The following is a 21,016-nucleotide window of genomic DNA, read 5'->3' on the forward strand; positions in this document are numbered from 1 at the left end:
AGGGGCTAGTCTTCTCCTGTACTTCACTCTAGAGAGAGTGAGGCCAGCTGTAGGTTTGCAATATGATATATGGAATTGAAAACAGAAATTTGTGCATGTAGCCTCTGAAAAAAAAATTTGAGGGTGGAGTCATGAGCTTATCTAATTTTTTTTCCGTTTTGTTAGTTATTACTTATGCACATCTAGGGTGAAGAAAGAATTAAGGAGTGGATTAATGGAGTCCCTGAGAAGGATAAGAACCACATCACCAAATTGGACAGGGTTATCTCAGACAGTTAGGAGATAATGACCAAGAAAATCCTTTCTTTTAAATCAATAAGCCTAACTGCTCTCCACCATTCTCACTTGTAAACAGATTCATTTTGGTGATAATCAATGAAGGGATATAGGGATTTGGAGAAGTTCAGTTTTGTGGTTCTTTTTTTCCAAATCTGAAAAATGAAATTAATGCTTGACTCAAGATAGAACACAGCAACACTGAAAAGGATTACTTTTTCCCTTCAAGTAATGAAAGGACCTAGAATTGATTTTTCAAAAGTCGAAGGTCATGTGTTTAAGTACTTTTAATAAAAATCATTACCAGTCTTGCCCGTGAAGACCAGGTTGTGACAGGTTTAGGTGGCTTGGTGAGGGGACGGGCATTAAAATCCACTTTCATTTAACTTCCCAATACAGTATAATCTGGGATATCCTGGCATGTCATCTGCAGAAGATCCTATGCAGGAACAGTTTGATCTTTGCAATCTGCTGCTGCTTGCTTGAAATCAGTGAGAAAGTATAAAAGATGCTAATAAACTTAGCATATGAAAATGAATTAAAAAGCTGAAATTATTTCAAAAGATGAATAATAACCATTAAGGGGTTTGCCTCCTGGTGTCCAGAGCATATAATGGATTCTATTAATTAGTTGCTGCCTGACATTGATACTAAGGTATTGGTCATGTGAGAGTAAGTTACACAATCACTGCAAGTTCCTCAAATACTATAAAGAAAAATTATTGTCTGTCGCTAAGTATTGTTCATGTAATCATTAGTATAATTAAAATCTCCAAGTTTATCAAGTTATTTGCAATCATTTGTTAGAAATACTAAACACAGTTATTCTCCTGTTTTCAATATGTGGTCATTTATAAGACTTATGAGAGGTCACTCAACAAAGTCATAGCAAAGCTTTAACTTGAACTCATAAGATTTTACCTCTTGGTCTAAGATCTTAATTTTTTTTTAAATTTTCTATTTGAATATAAGTTTGTCTTTAAAAAACAGACTTTTAGTCCTTAGAAAATGACCCTTCTTGATTTGCCAAGAGCTACTAAGGCAAAAGTCTATTGGATATATTAAAAACTAATTATTTAAATTCAGTTTTTATTCCTCACAATAGTATTTTTAGAATAATCAAGGTGATTAGAATTTCCACGTAGAGGCTCTATGGTTATTTACTTTAGTATGAAATAATAAAAAGGACATTAGACTCAATAGTCTGATAATCGTCCTGTGATGATACAGTGTGACTCCTGCACATTCATTTAACACAATTATCTCCTTTATGAAATTGCAAAGTGGTAAAAATATCAGCCATGACTGTCTTGAGGCATTGAAAAATAAAAAATAGATGTATAGTTGAGTATAAATATAAGGCATAATTCTTTATCCAATCTGGTTTTCTTTACTACTATCTAAAACATTTGCGAGCAAAGAACACATCCATGCATGTGCATGGATGTGTGTGTGGACGGAGTCAGGAAAGGTGTGTGTGTGTGTGTGTGTGTGTGTGTGTGCATGCACATACTTAAGGCTATGTTTCTTTGGATGCCGAGGACAATATATTGCTATTTTATTCATGAGTTTCTTCCCCAAAACTTAACCAAATGCCGTAACCACATTGATCTAACCATGTTTTTCCTTAGCATGGCCTAAAATACTGTTCTTTTTTCCATCTGCCTTTCCATTACATTGTCCCACATGTCCCATTTGCTCTAGCCACTATGTAGTTACTCGACCTTCACTTGAAGAGGCTCTATATTGTCATGACTCCTGGAACTTGTGCTCAGTATTCACTTTATCTTAAATATCTTATCTATCCCCTCCATAAATCTCACATTTAAAGGATGGACTGTTTGTCAAGTCTTTCTTGACCACATGACACAGAATTAACTTCTCCATTTATTATACTTTCATTGTATTTTCTGGAATTATCTATTTAGCACTTTGTTTTCATTATGGGTTTATATCTCTATTTCCTCAGCCAGAATGAATATACTATCATGATTTATAAAAGTCCCAAAGCTAGTGCTTGCAACACAGCAGAGATGTAGTCAATATATTTTGAATGAATAATAACTGAATGAGTTAGGCTCTCAGCCTTTGGAACTCCCTTGAGAGGCAACATTAAATAGTAAAGAATCCCAGCTTCAAACTGGTATTATCTCAGTTCATATCCTGCCTCCATCACTTACTGTCTCATGGTTTCAAGCTACTTAACCATTCTATCTCCCTGTTGACATGATTGTACAAAGGCCATAATGATAGACCTTAACTCACTGGGTCATTGTGAGGATAAAAAGTATAACTCATGTAGATATGTGGGGTGACTGGACCAGTTCCAGGTCTAGAATATGTGCAAAAAAAGTAACATGTATTATTAAGAATGCAAAAATGTTGCTTAGTTTCCTATATTTAAAAAACAATAGAGGTGATGTAAGGAGAAGGCGATGGCACCCCACTCCAGTGCTTTTGCCTGGAAAATCCCAGGGACAGGGGAGCCTGATGGGCTGCCGTCTATGGGGTCGCACAGAGTCGGACACTACTGAAGCGACTTAGCAGCAGCTGCAGCAGCCGGGGTGATGTAAATGCTTTCAGTAGTGCCATACTCTTTCAAATATATTCTGACAACTTAAATATTCAGATTAATTTTATATGGCTGAGTTCTTCTGTAATTATTAATATGTTTATTATATCATTGTCAGTTCAGTTCAGTTGCTCAGTCCTATCTGACTTTTTGCGACCCCATGGACCAGAGCACGCCAGGCCTCCCTGTCCATCACCAACTCCCAGAGTTCACTCAAACTCATTCCTACTGAGCTGGTGATGCCATCCAACCATCGCATCCTCTGTCATCCCCTTCTCCTCCCACCTTCAATCTTGCCCAGCATCAGTCTTTTCAGATGAGTCAGCTCTTCACATCAGGTTGCAAAGTATTGGAGTTTCAGCTTCAGCATCAGTCCTTCCAATGAACACCCAGGACTGATTTCCTTTAGGATGGACTGGTTGGATCGCCTTGCAGTCCAAGAGACTCCCAAGGGTCTTCTCCAACACCACAGTTCAAAAGCATCATTTCTTCAGTGCTCAGCTTTCTTTATAGTCCAATTCTCACATCCATACAGGACTACTGGAAAAACCATAGCCTTGACTAGACAGACCTTTGTTGGCAAAGTAAAGTCTCTGCTTTTTAATATGTTGTCTAGGTTGGTCATAACTTTTCTTCCAAGGAGTATGTGTCTTTTAATTTCATGGCTGCAGTCACTATCTGCAGTGATTTTGGAGCCCCCAAAATAAAGCCTGCCACTGTTTCCACTGTTTCCCCATCTATTTGTCATGAAGTGATGGGACTGGATGCCATCTTAGTTTTCTGAATGTTGAGCTTTAAGCCAACTTTTTCACTCTCCTCTTTCACTTTCAGCAAGAGGCTCTTTAGCTCTTCTTCACTTTCTGCCATAAGGGTGGTGTCATCTGCATATCTGAGGTTATTGATATTTCTCCCGGCAATCTTGATTCCAGCTTGTGCTTCTTCCAGCCCAGTGTTTCTCACGATGTACTCTGTATATATGTTAAATAAGCAGAGTAACAATACACAGCCTTGATGTACTCCTTTTCCTGTTTGGAACCAGTCTGTTGTTCCATGTCCAGTTCTAACTGTTGCTTCCTGACCTGCATACAGGTGTCTCAAGAGGCAGATCAGGTGGTCTGGTATTCCCATCTCTCTCTGAAAAGAGATGGGAATACAATTATATCATTGTATTTGATCCTTATTATTTGTAGACTCTATATCTGCAATTTCACCTACATGCTAAAATTTATTTGTCCCACAGTGTCTCTACAGTCATCTGTAGACTTGCACACTGCACCTAAGGGGATCAGTGTAAACTTTGTGTCTCCAGGAACACGTTTTCCCAGCTGAGGCTGAACAAGGAGATGCTCTGTCGTCTTGTTTCAGTTCTCATGTTGTAACCAAGTGTCTCTTTTGTGGTCAAATAAATGCACTTTGGGGCATTTATTTATTGATTTCTTTTGGAAAGTTTGCTGATGAAAATGGTCCCCAAGTGTAACGCTGAAGCCTTGTCGAGTGTCCCTAAGTGCATAAAGGCTGCAGTGTGCCTTATGGAGAAAATACATGTATTAGATGAGCTTTGTTCAGCTGTGCACTGTTGTGCTCTTGATTGTGAGTTCAATGTTAATGCATCAGTGATGATATTAAATAAGGTGCCATTAAACAGGAGCGCATATGAAACTAGGTGAGGTATTGATGAGTTGACAAAAATGTGTTACCAAAGTCTCAGTAGAACCTGAACTTGTATTTTACCTGGGAACAATATTACAGTATTGTTCAAATTCAGTGTCTGCAATACCTTTACAGAAAATAACTACTGCAAATGATGAGAACTGATTCTAGCTGGCATGTTCGTTGAATTTTTTTTTTTTTTAATGCTGAGCAAATAGCTGTGACTTTTTAAAATCTTTTTACGGAAACTGAATCATTTGTAGAGAGCTAGCTGATTTGTAACAGATCTGGAAGAACGGGCTCAAGCTCCCATATCGCTGGAGCACACTGCTGTGTCTCTGCTAGGCGGTCCTGGGGTTGTGGACCAAGGGTTCAGAAATCCATTCCTTGGCATTGAGTTTAGTTAGTTAGTCGTCAGTCACTCAATTGTGTCCGATTCTTTGCAACCCCGTGGACTGTAGTCCACTAGGCTCCTATGTCCATAAGATTTCTCAGGCAAGAATCCTGGAGTGGGCTGCCATTTCCTTCTCCAGGGGATCTTCCCAACTCAGGGATTTTTGCCTCTGATGATCATTGATTTTTCGATTGGTCTAAAAGAACAATTTTATGTGTTTGTTTTATAAATTAATTTAAAATTTATTCAAAATATTACATATGCATTATTTTAGGTTAATTAATATCAGTGAGGCTTGTAACAAAGACCACTAGATTCTTCCCTACCTGTTTCCAGACTGTTCTCATTCCTTCCGGCTCCCATATCCATCACTTTTAGCTGTTATTTCTTCTGGCATGTACCTTTATGTTTCTCATTAATGTGCCTTTAATGGCCCTTAATTCCCTAATTTCAATTCACCAGTGTTACAGATCATTGACTACATTATTATTATGTCAGGATTCAGCACACATACACCCCATTTCCCTTCCTCAGCCTTCTTCCTTTTCCCTTCCATCTCTTCTTCCTTGTTTTCTTCTATTCCTTCTTCCTTGGATGAAGTATAATTAAAAGTGAAGTGCAGAAATCCTAAATGTTCAGTTCCATGTGTGTATTCATTTGTTAGGGCTGTCATAACAGATTCCGCAGACTAAGTGGCTTAAGTCATAGGTGTTTATTCTCTCACGGTTCTGAAGGCTAGAAGTCCAAGATCAAGGTTTATTGTAGCATCATTTCTTCTGAGTCCTCTCTCCTTAACTCGTAGATGGGTGTCTTCTTCCAGGGTCATCACGTGATCGTCCTCAGTGTGTATCTGTGTTCCAGTCTTTTCTTGTCGTGATACCAGGCATGTTGGATTAGGGCCCGCACTAATGGCTTCATCTAACCTTAATTACCTATTTTAAAGCCCTATCTCTAAATAACTTTCTGAGGTATTGGCGATTAGGATATCATCGTATGAACTGGGGTCTTTGGAGGGTGGTTAGGAGGAGTTCAAAATTTAGCCCGTAACAATGTGTTTTGACAGTTGTATTCACCCATATAGCAAACTTGAACTATGACGCGGTTTTGTTACCCCAAGACGCTTCCTTGTACCCATATCCGGCCAGGTGTTCCAGTGCAGTTACCATGGGCAGCTGCTTCTCTGATGTGCATTACTATAGACTAGTTTTGTCTATTCTGAAACTTCATATCAATGGAATTATACAGTACAACTCTTTTGACTAGTGTTCTTTAAAACCCAGTCTTGCTGTTTTCCTCACTACCTTTCTGAAAATTCCATATTTCTCTTTCTGTTTTGGATTCTCCATTTGTGGGATTTCAGATCTTTTCCTTTCTTAGTTTGCCTCTCACTTTCCTGGAGCATACCTTCATTAGCCTCCTGGTAAAGGGTACACAGATGGACATCTTGGAAGCCATTCATATCCGAAATATCCCTATACTTATACTAGTATGTGTACATACATGAGTGTTATATTTCCCTCTCACATCATAGTTTATTTGACTAGACATGAAATTCTAGGTTTAAATGTTCTTTTCAATCTTAAAATGTTTTTTGTTTGTTTTTGAGAAATCTGATGCTATTCTTACTCCTGATTATAATTTATATACCCTTTTTTCTTTTTTTTCTCCCATCCATTCTGGAAGATGTTGGATCCTCCCTTCCCCATGATTCTCTAATGTTTCATATAATATGATTCTTTAAATTTATTAATGTGGTTCTTTTCATTTATTATGTTAGATATTCCATAATCCCTTTCAGAATGAGGTCTCAATCTTCCACTTCTGCAAAGGTTTTATTGAAAGGAAGATTTGGTGTTTTGTTGTTTTGTTTTGCTTTGTTTTGTCTCTAATTTTTAGTGTTTTCTTTATCCTGCTCCTTCATCCTCTTATCTCACTAGCTGAAGTTATGAACTAAACCACCTATTTTTTATCTTTTCTCTCCTATTTCCCTTGATTGTCATTTTCCCCACTGAATTTTGGGAGGCTTTTACTAATTTATTTTCCAATTTATCTGTTGCATATTTAATTTATGCAACCAAATTATGAATGTCATAGGCTTTTAAAAATCTTTTATTTTTTTTATACTTTTACGCTATTTATGGAGTCAGTATCTTCTCTTTGATTACTAGGGTATCAATGACAGTTCTTTGGATCCTTTTTCTGCTCTAAACACTAATGCTTCTTATGCCAAAGGTTTGTTTCAATGTCTGATAGTCAAGAATTATCAGTTTACATAAAAATGTGGTACTCTAAAGGTGATTATGAAGTGCAAATTCTAGTGCATGAGTGGGGGTTATTACGTGAGATTCTCACTGTTGGGAGATTAATTAGGGACCTGGTTGTTGTTTTCTCTTATTCTTTTCAATTTTCTCTAGAGAACAATTATCTGATATTCTGTCTGGGAAGTGTACACCTGGTTGCCGTTGTTCTAGATATCAGATGAAGGAAGAAGACTTGAATGACTCATGTCATTGACTTAACTCTCACCCTTATCTCTGTTCTCTTCTGTGTCTGGTGTCCCTAAATCTGTAGCTTCTGTTTCAGTATCCCTAGAAAATGAAGCTCCTGGCTACACCCAGTTCAGGGAGGGTTAGCTGACTGACTGCTGAATGTGATAGGATTTTCAATCCATCTTCTATCTCAAAATTGTGCTTTAGTCCTGCTTTCTAAGGTACTCAGGAAGCAATAATTCCCAGTCTTCCCTGAATTTTGTCATGCTGATCACCTTGTTTTCATTAATATCTTTAAGGAGGTATGTAGATGTCATCTTTCTCCTTTGGCTCAGTTGCAATACTTTGCTTCTTCTGTAACTTCTAAAAATTTGTTAATATTTCTCATCCATTAGTGGCCTGTTTTCTATTTCCTTATGGCTTTGCACCATTTAGAATATTTATTGTCATTTTCGTGGCATTCGCAGTAGAGAGATAGTGATGTATATAATCGATCAAATGAATTGTGTAAATTTGTCAAAATCAGACACACAGCTCGAAGAATGGATTCAACTTGGTTCTGAGGGATAATCTCTGACACCTCTTGTACTTCTGCCTTATTTGCGCTTAGGTTTGGGTCAGTTCTTTGACCCCATCTTGTTGTTCTTCCTTTCTCTAATGATGTAATTTACATCTGTTGTTTTACAGAGTATCAAAGTAAGCTGGCTGCCTCCTCCATCAGGAACACAAAATGGATTTATTACTGGTTATAAAATTCGGCACAGAAAGACAACCCGCAGGGGTGAGATGGAAACACTGGAGCCAAATAACCTCTGGTACCTGTTCACAGGTCAGTGCTCACGTGCTGTGGTCTTAGAAGGTTTCGGTGAATCAAATGCCTCGGCAGTAAAACATACTCTCACTTCAAAGGAACATTCATTTTTCTCCTGGTAGGTGGCATGTACTGGTCTGAACAAGAATAACTTTATATTTTTGACTTGATTCCCTGTAATGCTTTCACAACATGTTTACTTCAATATCACCATTTTAATAAATATATCTTTGAATTCTTATCCATATTAGTATTGCTAACTCAACAATTTCTGTCATCAAATAACATTTAACTGTTTAATAACTTTTAAAATCATGTAATCACATGGTTCCAAGTTTAAGTCATTTCACATGGTTCCAAGTTTAAGTCATTTTGAGCCTTCTCTGCCCAAACTCCAGGAGTGAGAATGAGGCTGGAAAATGGAGAGAGGAGTGGTTTGGGGAATGAAAAGAACAATTATTCTACTTTCCATAAGTATAAAAGTAAATTCACTTCTGTAGCAATATTGGTAAAATTCATGTTGGGTTAAAATTCTTCCTGAAAACTGGACCCAATTTCCATATAGTATTAAGATAATTTTGATATATATATAAGATGAATAATCATATATTTCCTTTAACTGTTGGAACCATTAATACATGTCAGTCCAATTCCGGGAAAACAGAGACTAAGTCAGGCCTTCAAGTTAATGCATTTAGGGGACAAGCCCAGGAAGGCAAGAATGAAGGAACAAGAGAAGGGACCCAGGGAGGAAAATAAATCAAATGATGACTTCTTGAACTGGCCACAGTTAGAACAAACCCAGAGCCAGCTTGTTCTTGCAGGCTGTTGGGGGTGAGGGGCGGGGTAGGAGAGAGGAGGTTTCAGAAGCCACTGAACTACTGGGGCCCAGTGTGGATGGCCGGATAGAAAGTATGAGCTGTTTCTCTCTTGTCTGTCACTGGTCAAAGTAAGCCCACAACAGGTTGTTAACTATTCTCTGCCTCCTGACGGTCCCCTGGGAAGCCAGCACTTCCGGTAAATGCACAAGTGTGAAATTCTCTCCTTGCCTATCAGCACTTAATGGGGATGGCTTGGTCTAGGCTTTGTAGTACCAAAGAGAACGTTGAACAAAGGGTTTGGGAAGCAAAGCAGATAGCAATGGCAGGAATCGGTGGATCAAGTTAAACATGTGGGTCATGGCACATACACTTGATTCATGACAACAGGCAAATTAAAGCTCATAACTTGCAGAAAACCAAGTAAGCATTCATCACAGATGAGAAGTAATTCCTTATTTATTCCTTTCTTGATATAGAGTACTCAGTAAATTTCTATCTGAAATCGTAAAACACACACACAATTTAAGCTACTTGCTCAGCCTACAGTATGAGACTTGATAGAAACTTAGTTTTTCCTCGTAAATTTGTGCCTCTTATGCCTATAAAATGGTAATGTGATGGTGAGTGTGCTTCCAAAATAGATCTCCAAAAATCACGTGACTTGTTTTATATCTAGACAAAATCTCCTAAATGGAAGTTATCACACTCTGTTGGAAGATTAGGGTTGACACACATATGCCATTGGCACCACCTATGAAATGGATAACTAATGAGAGCTTTCTGCAAGCACAGGGAACTCTCCTCAATGCTCTGCGGTGCCCCGGATGGGAAGCAAGTCCAAAAAGGAAGGGGGTATCTGTATAGTCAATTTACTTTGCTTTTCCATAGAAACTAACACAACGCTGTAAATCAACTCTACTCCAATAGAAACTATTTTAAAAAGAAAAACAAGCACCATGTCATTTAAAAAGCTTAAAGAAAGCCAAGACGGTATGTCTCTTTACCTGATAAAATGATTGGAAGGTAAAATAATTGAAATGAGCCATTTATTCTCATTGGAATATTTGGTACAACATGCACATAGTTTACTTTAAAAGAAATCACCAAAATTAAAAAATCTTGCTGAAAAAAATTTAGTGTAATTTCTATAGATATAGGAATTTGAAGCCCAGAAACATGTTTAATCATTGATTTTCCTTCTCCAATGAAAAGCATTTAAAGTATACATTTCTTTTTTTAATAAAATAATTCATTAAAATATGCACATTCTAGTAGAAAAACTAACAAATGGATATTCAATTTACAGAACTATAAATGGCCAACAAGCCTAATAAAATGTTTAATCTTATTAGTAAGGAAATGCAAATTAAAAGAAAAATGAGTTAGCATTCTCCTTTGATTAAAGTAATAAAGATAAAAATGAATGATGATATGTTGTTTTGGAAAGCATATGAGAAAGATGAACTTTTGTATACCACTTGTAGTACAGAAAGATTCCAGAATCTTTCCAGAAAGCAATGTGGAGATTTGTGGTATATACAAGTGTGCATGTGTGTGCTGCTAAGTCGCTTCAGTCGTGTCCGACTCTGTGCGACCCCATAGACAGCAGCCCACCAGGCTCCCCTGTCTCTGGGATTCTCCAGGCAAGAACGCTGGAGTGGGTTGCCATTTCCTTCTCCAATGCATGAAAGTGAAAAGTGAAAGTGAAGTCACTCAGTCGTGTCCAACTCTTTGCAACCCCGTGGATTGCAGCCCACCAGGCCCCTCCGCCCATGGGATTTTCCAGGCAAGAGTACTGGAGTGGGTGCCATCGCCTTCTCCAGTGCACGTGTGTATGTATCTGTAAATATATGATTCAGGTTTCCAGCTTCTAGGAGTTTATTCCAATTCTGCAGACATATTTTTTTGCAAAGTTTTAAACTAAAAACATGTTCATTGCATAAGATAAAAAGACCCTAAGTATCTAACTATAGGCAGTTACCTAGAAAATTCAGACACAATCATATCATGAAATGCTGTATATCTATTGCAAATATTGAAATGTAAACATATTAAATTCAATGTTAAATATTTAAAACATATTAAGTGAAAAGCTCAGTTTGATATCAATATTAAGCATGAGTCCATATTTATAAACCAAAAAAAATTCTGAAGAAAATATTTAGAATAATATATTCTAAATACCCAAATATTAATAGTGATTATTGCTTAATTGTGTAACAGTGAAATATGTATTTTTAACCATGTATGTAAAATGAAAAGCAAATAAAATATCAAGACTCTAATGTCATAACACTTGGTTACCAAGATTGAAAATTTCATACCACTGACTGACTCTGTGCTCACTGAACAGCTAAAAAGGGGCTAGTCAAGAAAATAAATTAAGAATAGTAACCATGTGTCCAAAATACCTTACTGAAATGAATTGTTTAGTGTTTATGTTTTTTTTTTTTTGTCAAATGGGATTTAACACATTCAGCTCAGTATTATCAAGCCAAGCTTCTGAATCTCTAAATATACAAACGTTTAGAATTTTCTCTCAACAAAAAGTAAAATCATTTAAGATCACTGTATAGAATAGCAAGAATTAGACTTTTTCTTATCAAAGATGCTGTAATAGTCCTAGGGGGTCATAACAAATTACCACAACGTGGTGGCCAGAAACAACATAATTTTCTTTTTCAGTTCAGGAGAAACCAGAAATCCAAAATCAAGGTTTCTGTAGAGGTCATTCCTTCTGGAAGCTCTACGGTAAAATCTGTCTCATGTTTGTCTCCTAACCTCTGGTGGGTGCTGGAAGCCCTTGACATTCCTCAGCTTGGAGATACATCTCTCAGAAATCTGCCTCCGTCTTTGCGTCACTCCCTCTGTGAGTCTGTGTATCCTCCCTTCTTATAAGGATATCTTCACTGGATATTGACTCTGTAGTAATCTAGGATTATTTCATCTCAAGATCTTTAATAATAAGACCACACTTCCAGGAAAAGCTATATTTGGATGTTCCAAGTATACAGTATTTTACTCATTACAGACTCTCGTTATTACTTTTCCTCTCGAGGACAATCATTTTGAATTGTACCCTCTAGTAAATCTTTATCCAAAAATAATTCAGTCCTACATCTTTACTCATCTAAAACCTATGTGGCAATTAGCACTTCTCATCAGCATAGGGTAACCCATCTTCACTCTGGCTTAATATCATCCCAGTCGAAAGCAAAGCAACAGGATGAATTCGTTAGCTTGTTATTGACATGCCCCTTCCCATCTTTATAGGCCCATAGGAATCTGGACTCCAAACTTGCAACTTTTATTCATAATGTTCCTTCTTCATTTTAATTGTTATAAAACGAATGGATGCAAACATCATCTGAACAGTTATCTTTATAACTGTGCTTGATATTTATTGCAGAAAAGTTACATGGTCTTCATTTTTAATTTAAGATAAAGAATAGAAAGACCCAGAGGATAGCCTCATATTCTTTAAGTGTTAAAAACAAGTTTTGCAAAGCCTCCGTCTTCCTCTCCTCTGTTCTGTGTCCTGGCCTCAGTCCTGGCTTATGTAGCATTGTGGGAACATAAATTGTGGGAATTGTGGGAATTGTGGGAATGTCTTTAATGCTAGAAAGCATCAGGGAATCAGGAAGTACTCCACACTGGTAGATTGGCTGCGGTTTTGACTTGTCCCCAGGATATATTTTGTAACCTATGCACTGTGTAGTAAGAGGAAGTAATTGATTTTCTATATAAATCTTCAGCACTTTAAAATGTACAGAATTTGCCCCCATGTTTTCAGTATCTTTAAAATACATGAATAGATTGATTTGGCTGTTAGAAAATTGAAAATGCCCGAGTGCTTCCTTTTGATGATATAAATATTCAGGGGTAGAAACTCAAATATTGGTTTTTACCATGTTCTGTTTGTTAGACAGGTGCTTTTTGTTGTGTGTGCTTTTTACTAGGATAATGGGACATCTGCAGTAACAAAGTAATTCAGAGTTATAACAAGGATTTTAAATCACTGCTATCAATTTTATTGTGGGAACCCAAGTCAACTAAATTTTAAAGTCCTGTTTTTCATTTTTGAGTGCTCTTCAGAGAAGGTTATTTGGAATTGAATATAAGAGTTTTCTCATGCTTCATGGCCAATATAAGAATAAACATAGTGGTAAGCATGCGTTGGTATTTTGTGGACTGAAAAATTGAAACAATTGCACAGCAATTTTGTAACAAGGTTAACATTAGGGAAATAGAGGGAAATTATATTCTTTGAATAATACATCATCTCTTGACCATAAATTCTAAGAAAGTAGAAATAGAACTGGGGAATTAAGAGTTTGAAGGCATTTATTATTGGAGATAGAAACAAGCAGAAGACAATCTACTTTCAGCAATATCTTTTTTTACAACTAAGAAAAGCATCGTTACTTATATCATTCTTCTAGAATAAAGCTATACTCAGAGGCAGGGCTTTCCAGGTGGCGCTAGCAGTAAAGAACCTGCCTGCTAAAGCAGGAGACAAGAGACTTGGGTCCAGTCCCTTGGTTGGGAAGATCCCCTGGAGGAGGGCATTGCAACCCACCCTGGTATTCTTGCCTGGAGAATGACAGAGGAGTCTGGCGGGCTACAGTCCATAGGGTCTCAAAGAGTCAGAAAAGACTGAAGCGACTTAGCTCTGCACACATACTTAGAAGCAGAAGCAGCTAGGAGGCTGTGTACATGTGTGTGCGTGTGCATGCAACACACACACCACCCACCCACCCAACCCAGGTCAAGGCACTCCTGTGTTCTGCTGCAGAAGCCCATGGGCACATGCAGTAAGTCATGTTCCTTAATGCCTTCCTGAAACAAGAAAGCAAGTTTGTTTTTTGTTTTTTATTTTTATTTTTTTACTTTCCTGTTACCTCGCTAAAGTCAGTGGGGATGCACAGCCCGCACAGGTATGCATACCCCTTGGCCACTTGGCCTTGGCAGGTAATGGGGCTTGAATTCCAAGAGACCATAATAATTGGAAAAGATAGTTCTTAACAGACCACCACCCCCAGTGCACTACACACAGAGCAGACTGATACACAGCCCCAGTCCTCCTGTGACAAAGGCCTGTTTACTTAGATAGGGCTTCCTAGGTGGTGCTGGTGGGAGAATCAGCCTGCCAATGCAGAAGACACAAGAGACATGAGTTAGATCTATAGAGACTGAGACTGAACTCTAGGTCCCTGACAAACAGAACAGAAAACATACAATTCATCTCATCCAAAGCCCTTGTTTTATTGAAGAGGTAATGGAGGCTTGATGAGTGACATTGCTAAGATCCACTATTAGCTAAAGGTATAGATCCCAACTAGATCACAGATGCTCTAATTCCTAGCCATGTGCTCCTTGAACTATCCAGTGTTATCATCTTTAGCTCACTGTATTGTGAGTGAATCTGGCTGTTGTATGAATCTGTAAATGATCATTAATACTAAAAACAGCTTTAACATTTATAATAGTCATAACAGCAATAGCAAATTTGACAACTGCTCCTATGCTGAAAACGATATGAAGGTTCCTCAAAAAAATTAAAAGCAAATCTGCAGTGAACCACTAATCCCACTTCTGAGTACATATCCAGAAGAACTGAAGTCAGGATCTCAAAGACATAGCTGCCCTCTCATATTCATTACAACAGTAGTCACACAACCCAAATTTCCACTGACAAATGAGCAAAGAGACTGTGGTATGTACATACAGTGGAATATTATTCAGCTTTATCACAGAAAAGAAAAAAATACCCTGCCTTTTGCAACAAAATGGATGGGCTGGAGATGCAGTGCTAAGTGAAATGTCAGTCCCAGAAGGGTAAATACCACGTGATTCCACATACATGAAGTATCTAAAATTCAAAGTCATGGAAACAAAACAGAATGGTGGTTGCCAGGGGAGAGGGGGAGGGGAAAATGGAGAGTCGTTGGATGGGTATAAAATTAAGGTTTTGCAACACAAATGAGTTTCAGAGATCTGCCGTACGACATAGCACCTACAGTTAACAATACTGTGTTGTGCACTTAAAAACTTGTTTAGAAGGCATCTCATGCCAAGTGTTCTTACCACTAAAAAAAGAGCAAAGGGAAAAAAAGGGTCTTTTGGAAGTGATATATAGGTTTATTACCTTATTTCTAGTGGTGGTATCATAGTTTATGCTTAGGTCTAAATTCATTAAAATGTATACATTAACTATGCACAGCAATTGGTATATTAAGTATACCTCAGTATAGCTAAAAAAAATCCATGATAAGAAAATAAAGCTTTGTCTGTTTTAAAATGTAACCTTTGTAATAATTTTTTATTCATAGACTCCATTTTATTGATGAGAAATCTTAGGCAAAGAAAGATGGCTAGTAAGTTTTTTAGGTCATGCAGTTAGTAAGTGGCAAAGCAAAAATTTGAATCTAATTCTGCCTAAACTGAACACCTGTATTCTTAACTCTTAAGCTATCAGTAATATGTTATTGACCATAGGCAATGACTATGCAGTTGTGTGAGTATGTAAAGGAACAGTGAAATAACTCAGAGATGGAAAGAGATATATATTGAATAATAAAAATCGAAAATTATCTTGGCGGCTAAAGGAATTAAGTAACTTTAGAAGAGATTAAGTCAAAACTCCCCTGCTTATTTAGGTTTAAAATCCTAGTTAATACTTTCATTAGTCCAACTCTGAAAACACATCTCAGATAACAACTTCGAGAAATATACACAGAAAATAGCTTTTGCTTACAGATTGGTTTCCTTCTATCCCGTCTCCAGTGAATGAATGAATGAATGAATCCATCTATCCATCCATCACTGGAGTGTTTCAAATGAGAAAATAATTTGCAAATATTAGGTATCTTTATGTCTATCAAATGTCTAATTTTATAAATTATTTGTGAAAGCAGTTTTGCCATTTGATTCTCAAAAGAACACCCTAAGATAGAAATGCAGGTATTATTACCTAATAACTATATATGAGAAAGTGAGATTAAAGGAGACCCGGGTTCAGTCCCTGTGTTGGGAAGATCTCCTGCAGAAGGAAATGGCAACCCACTCCAGTATTCTTGCCTGGAGAATTCCATGAACAGAGGAGCCTGGCAAGCTACAGTCCATGGGATCTCAAAAGAGTCAGACACAACTGAGCAACTAACATGAATACACATAGCCCATCTAAAACTCGTCTGGCCAAGTACCCCTCACAACAAAGAAGCAGGAACTTTTGCAGGCTAGAATTCAGGGGAGTGTCCAGACTGACTCTGAAAAGCACACATTTCTGGTTTTGCCTATCGCTGCGTACTTCACTTACCTAATCTAGAAGAGAGTCACAGGTTTAATTCTGCTGATAAAGATCTGGTACTGAAGGCACTGAATTTAGATCAGAAGACTTGGGTAAAGATATCTTGAAAGTGGAATTTAACTTCTTTTTAACCCCACTGTGTAAAACTCAAAATTATCTGTAGGTAAAACCACAGTAAAGCAGATTCAATGTAATCTAAAGAATAATTTTATTTAACCAGCAAAACTGTTGGAGTGGATTCCCTCCCTTGGTGAATTTCTTATTCCAGAAATATACTTGCTTTATTTATAGGATCACTTGGTTGGATGAACAGCATTAGATGGGCTGTTTCACTAAGCATTACAATCTCTTTTAATAATGGAATGTTGTATATATCTTTAAATGTTTTCTTATACTAAAATTTCTAGGTGTTATTAGTGAGATTCCACAGCAATATTCTAGAAGAAAATGCAAAATTTTAAAAAGTTAAGCTAAAATATAGTATTACAAGAAAAGTTGGCAGGATTTTTAGGATCATCTGGGTACTACTCTGTACAGAGGGTTAAAACTTCACTACTGATATCATAGAAAGATATGAAAAGCTACTTTACTGTGTTTGGTTAGAAAATATATTCTGATAAGTAGCTGGGTGGGGTGGGGGGTGCCAGGTGAGGCTCCATTGGGGAAACAATGGATGGTCTCTTAACTGCCTTTTAATAGTTACTTCAAATTATTATTCAGGCTATTAGTCAGCTTTCATTTTACTCAAAACTGAGTTAATGATACTGATAGAGCCTAAACTCAAAATATGTAACTTGAATTTTAGCAAAATTATAAAGAGAAATTTGTGTATCTGCTTTATAGTAAGATATTTTAGTTGTGTCCAACTCTTTGCGACCCCCAGATGGTAGCCTACCAGGCTCTGCCATCCATGGGATTTTCCAGGCAGGGCTGCCATTTCCTTCTCCAGCAGACCTTCCCAAACCAGGGATCAAACCCGGGTCTCCTGCATTGCAGACAGACGCTTTATCGTCTGAGCCACCAGGGAAGCCCTTTCTATATTTTAGTTAAGTTATGTTAAAATCAGTAAAGTCTGCATGCAACACATCACTTGTTATAAAGTCAAATGAATGGGACAGAGTATAGGGCATTCAGAAAGATTTCCATTTATGTGTCAAAATATTGCATGTAAAAAGTTGACATGTTAGTCAAGGTATGTTGACCAGAGAAACAGAATCAGTGGAGATATATACTAAGAGATTTGTTGCAAGGAATTGACTTAATTGATCGTGATGGTTGGCTGGACAATTCCAAAATGGACAGAGCAGGCCATCAGGAGAGGCAGCTGGAACTCTCAAGCTGAAGCTGCTCCCTACCGGTGAAATTTCTTTTTCAGAGAAGCCTCAGTCTGTTCTTAAGATCCTTCACCTGATTAAATCTGGCTCACCAAATTATCTAGGATAATATCCCTTATATATAATCAATGGACTATGGACTTTAGTCATATCTACAAAAATACCTTCCCAGCAACAATAAATGTTTGATTGAGGGGACTTTAGTCTTACTCCAGTTTACATATAAAACTAACCGCCAAAGATGGTATTCCACATCAGTCATTGGAGATAGTGTTGACATAATTGTCCATCCATTTCAAAGAAAAATGAAGTCAAATTTCTTCTTAATACAAAAGAGTATATTCTTGAAGAAATTAAACTGTTTCAAGTGAGACAACCATGAAAATCATGAGCTTCAGTGATTAGGTAAACATTACTTCCCCAAATTCTCTTCGTATGAGCTTTCTGATTTCCCAGACAGCTCTGTACTCCTTCTGCCTCAGGAATCAACAGCAGTACCCAGGAAAGGGTGCAAAACGTTAACAAATATCAGATTGATGCCATGCTAATTAAAGGACAGGTCAGGGGGCGCACAAGCCTACCTAAAGAAGCTTTTATGTTTAAAAGCATCCATTCACCGCCTTGCTGATGGTGTTGGGTATTGTATTATAACCTGGTATCTCCTTAGCGCTAAGACTTGCTCTAATAAACCTTCCAACAGTTGTTTCTCTTTGTGCCTTCCGTGAGTCAGGCATCGTGGTGACTCTATGGATGTAAACTAAAGCACTCACAGTAAGAGAAACAACAGTACCAACACTATTCTCAACCCATGCCTTCCAATGTGTTTTATAAAATTAGATGTATCTTAAGTGGCCATTATTATATGTGGCTGAGTTTATCAAATTGCCTTCTCTAAAAGTCCTAGTTACTGAAGATGACTGCCTTCAACTGTACCAAAGTCATTCTAACCATGGCTTAAAAGCCATCTATTAGTAGCAAGTTAGAATTCTTCTCAGTACCAAGAATTATTCATCCTTCTGTACAAAAATAAACAAATACATAATTTTGTATTTAATAGAAGCATCATTTCTCTAAGAGGCTATTTTATTTATGATTTTTCCTTGGCTCCAAATGTTTGTGCCATTTCAAATGAATGGGGAAAAAAGAGAGATGATATTTTAATTGTTATCAGTGCTGTTCAACTCCTTAAGGTTTAAGAGCTTGTTGGTTTACACCGAGTCCTCAGTGTCTCAGAAAAGTCATATGGTCTTCTGAGAGGCATTATTTGTTTTATAAACATGTGTCACATTGATGAGCTATGTTGAAACTCAGATAAAAGGAAAGTTATTCACATTACAAATTTATACATGTCACACTCGGCCATGATGCACAAGGCTTCTCTTATTACCTGTACTCTCTGTGTACTGGAAAATCAGCTCATAGGTCATCACTGAGTACTGCAATCCGTGTCCAAGTTATCACAGAGACAGATTTTCTTCATGCTATAGTATGGAACCTAATGCAAAACAAATATGCCTTGAGATGTTTTCGAGAGATGAAAACCTAGTATTTTCAGCTGAAGTACAGTGGCTTTGGAGTTCTCTTTCTTTGCCCAGAGGAATCACTGACCTTGAATGAATGATGGAGCATAAATTTTTAGATTGACTGTTCTTGATTTATAGGCAGGCTTCTTCTGGACTGTGAGGAAAAATGATCCTTGCTATTTTTGATTATTTCTTCATCGTTCATATTTTATATTCTGCATCTGCCCTGAGGCTATTTTCAAGGAAACATTTTTGTAAACTGGGAAAAATAAATGAGAATATATGAAAAATAATTTGATTTCTTGCTGTAATCTTCCAACCCTTTTGGCCAAAATAACAGTAATTACCACAACAATCACACAAAATGTAAAGCATGTTTAGTATTGTTGAAATTTTGCTAAAACTTTTAAAACCCATGAAAAATACTTGTTATTCAGTAACTTATTTTTTTTTCCTTCTGTGGAAAATTCTTTCACAGGACTGGAGAAAGGAAGTCAGTACAGTTTTCAGGTGTCAGCCATGACAGTCAATGGCACTGGCCCACCTTCCAACTGGTTCACAGCAGAGACTCCAGAGAATGATCTTGATGGTAAGACCTTTCCCCATCACTGTCACTCTGATATCTGTCTTCTTTGTTACTTCAGCTTCAAAGAATACCTCTAAAAATTTGATGAACTTCCACGTTAGGGATGTTTCTTTTTCCTGTATCTTTAGATGCAAAACAAAACAAATCAAAAAACCCTGAATGGATATAGAGTCTTCAGCAATGCCGTATAAATTATTTATTTATTTTTATTTTTTTTTATGTTTTTTATTTTATTTTTAAACTTTACAATATTGTATTGGTTTTGCCAAATATTGAAATGAATCCGCCACAGGTATACATGTGTTCCCCATCCTGAACCCTCCTCCCTCCTCCCTCCCCATACCATCCCTCTGGGTTGTCCCAGTGCACCAGCCCCAAGCATCCAGTATCGTGCATCTAACCTGGACTGGCGACTCGTTTCATACATGATATTTTACATGTTTCAATGCCATTCTCCCAAATCTTCCCACCCTCTCCCTCTCCCACAGAGTCCATAAGACTGTTCTATACATCAGTGTCTCTTTTGCTTTCTCGTATGCAGGGTTATTGTTACCATCTTTCTAAATTCCATATATATGTGTTAGTATACTGTATTGGTGTTTTTCTTTCTGGCTTACTTCACTCTGTATAATAGGCTCCAGTTTCATCCATCTCATTAGAACTCATTCAAATGAATCCTTTTTAATGGCTGAGTAATACCCCATTGTGTATATGTACCATAGCTTTCTTATCCATTCATCTGCTGATAGACATCTAGGTTGCTTCCATGTCCTGGCTATTATAAACAGTGCTGCAATGAACATTGGGGTACACGTGTCTCTTTCCCTTCTGGTTTCCTCAGTGTGTATGCCTAGCAGTGGGATTGCTGGGTCATAAGGCAGTTCTATTTCCAGTTTTTTAAGGAATCTCCACACTGTTCTCCATAGTGGCTGTACTAGTTTGCATTCCCACCAACAGTGTAAGAGGGTTCCCTTTTCTCCACACCCTCTCCAGCATTTATTGCATGTAGACTTTTGGATTGCAGCCATTCTGACTGGTGTGAAATGGTATCTCATAGTGGTTTTGATTTTCATTTCTCTGATAATGAGTGATGTTGAGCATCTTTTCATGTGTTTGTTAGCCATCTGTATGTCTTCTTTGGAGAAATGTCTATTTAGTTCTTTGGCCCATTTTTTAGTCTTCATAGCAAATCACTTTTTTTCAAAAAATTTGATATGACCTTTATTCTATTTATTTTATTTGAAGTAATGG

The 21,016-nt window shown here is 37.3% G+C and overlaps 1 protein-coding gene across 2 annotated transcripts in view; it reads left to right on the forward strand.

Annotated features, from left to right (window-relative positions):
- Window positions 1-21,016, forward strand: part of DCC (DCC netrin 1 receptor) — a 1,302,902-nt gene that overhangs the window by 1,034,057 nt on the left and 247,829 nt on the right. For both annotated transcript variants that reach the window (XM_061400228.1, XM_061400229.1), the window contains exons 13-14: window positions 8,069-8,210; window positions 19,658-19,768. In XM_061400228.1, the coding sequence (XP_061256212.1) occupies window positions 8,069-8,210; window positions 19,658-19,768 (253 nt within the window). The remainder of the gene's footprint in view (window positions 1-8,068; window positions 8,211-19,657; window positions 19,769-21,016) is intronic.

The sequence above is a fragment of the Bos javanicus genome, chromosome 24, assembly GCF_032452875.1.
Source record: "Bos javanicus breed banteng chromosome 24, ARS-OSU_banteng_1.0, whole genome shotgun sequence".
Classification (NCBI taxonomy): Eukaryota; Metazoa; Chordata; class Mammalia; order Artiodactyla; family Bovidae; genus Bos; species Bos javanicus.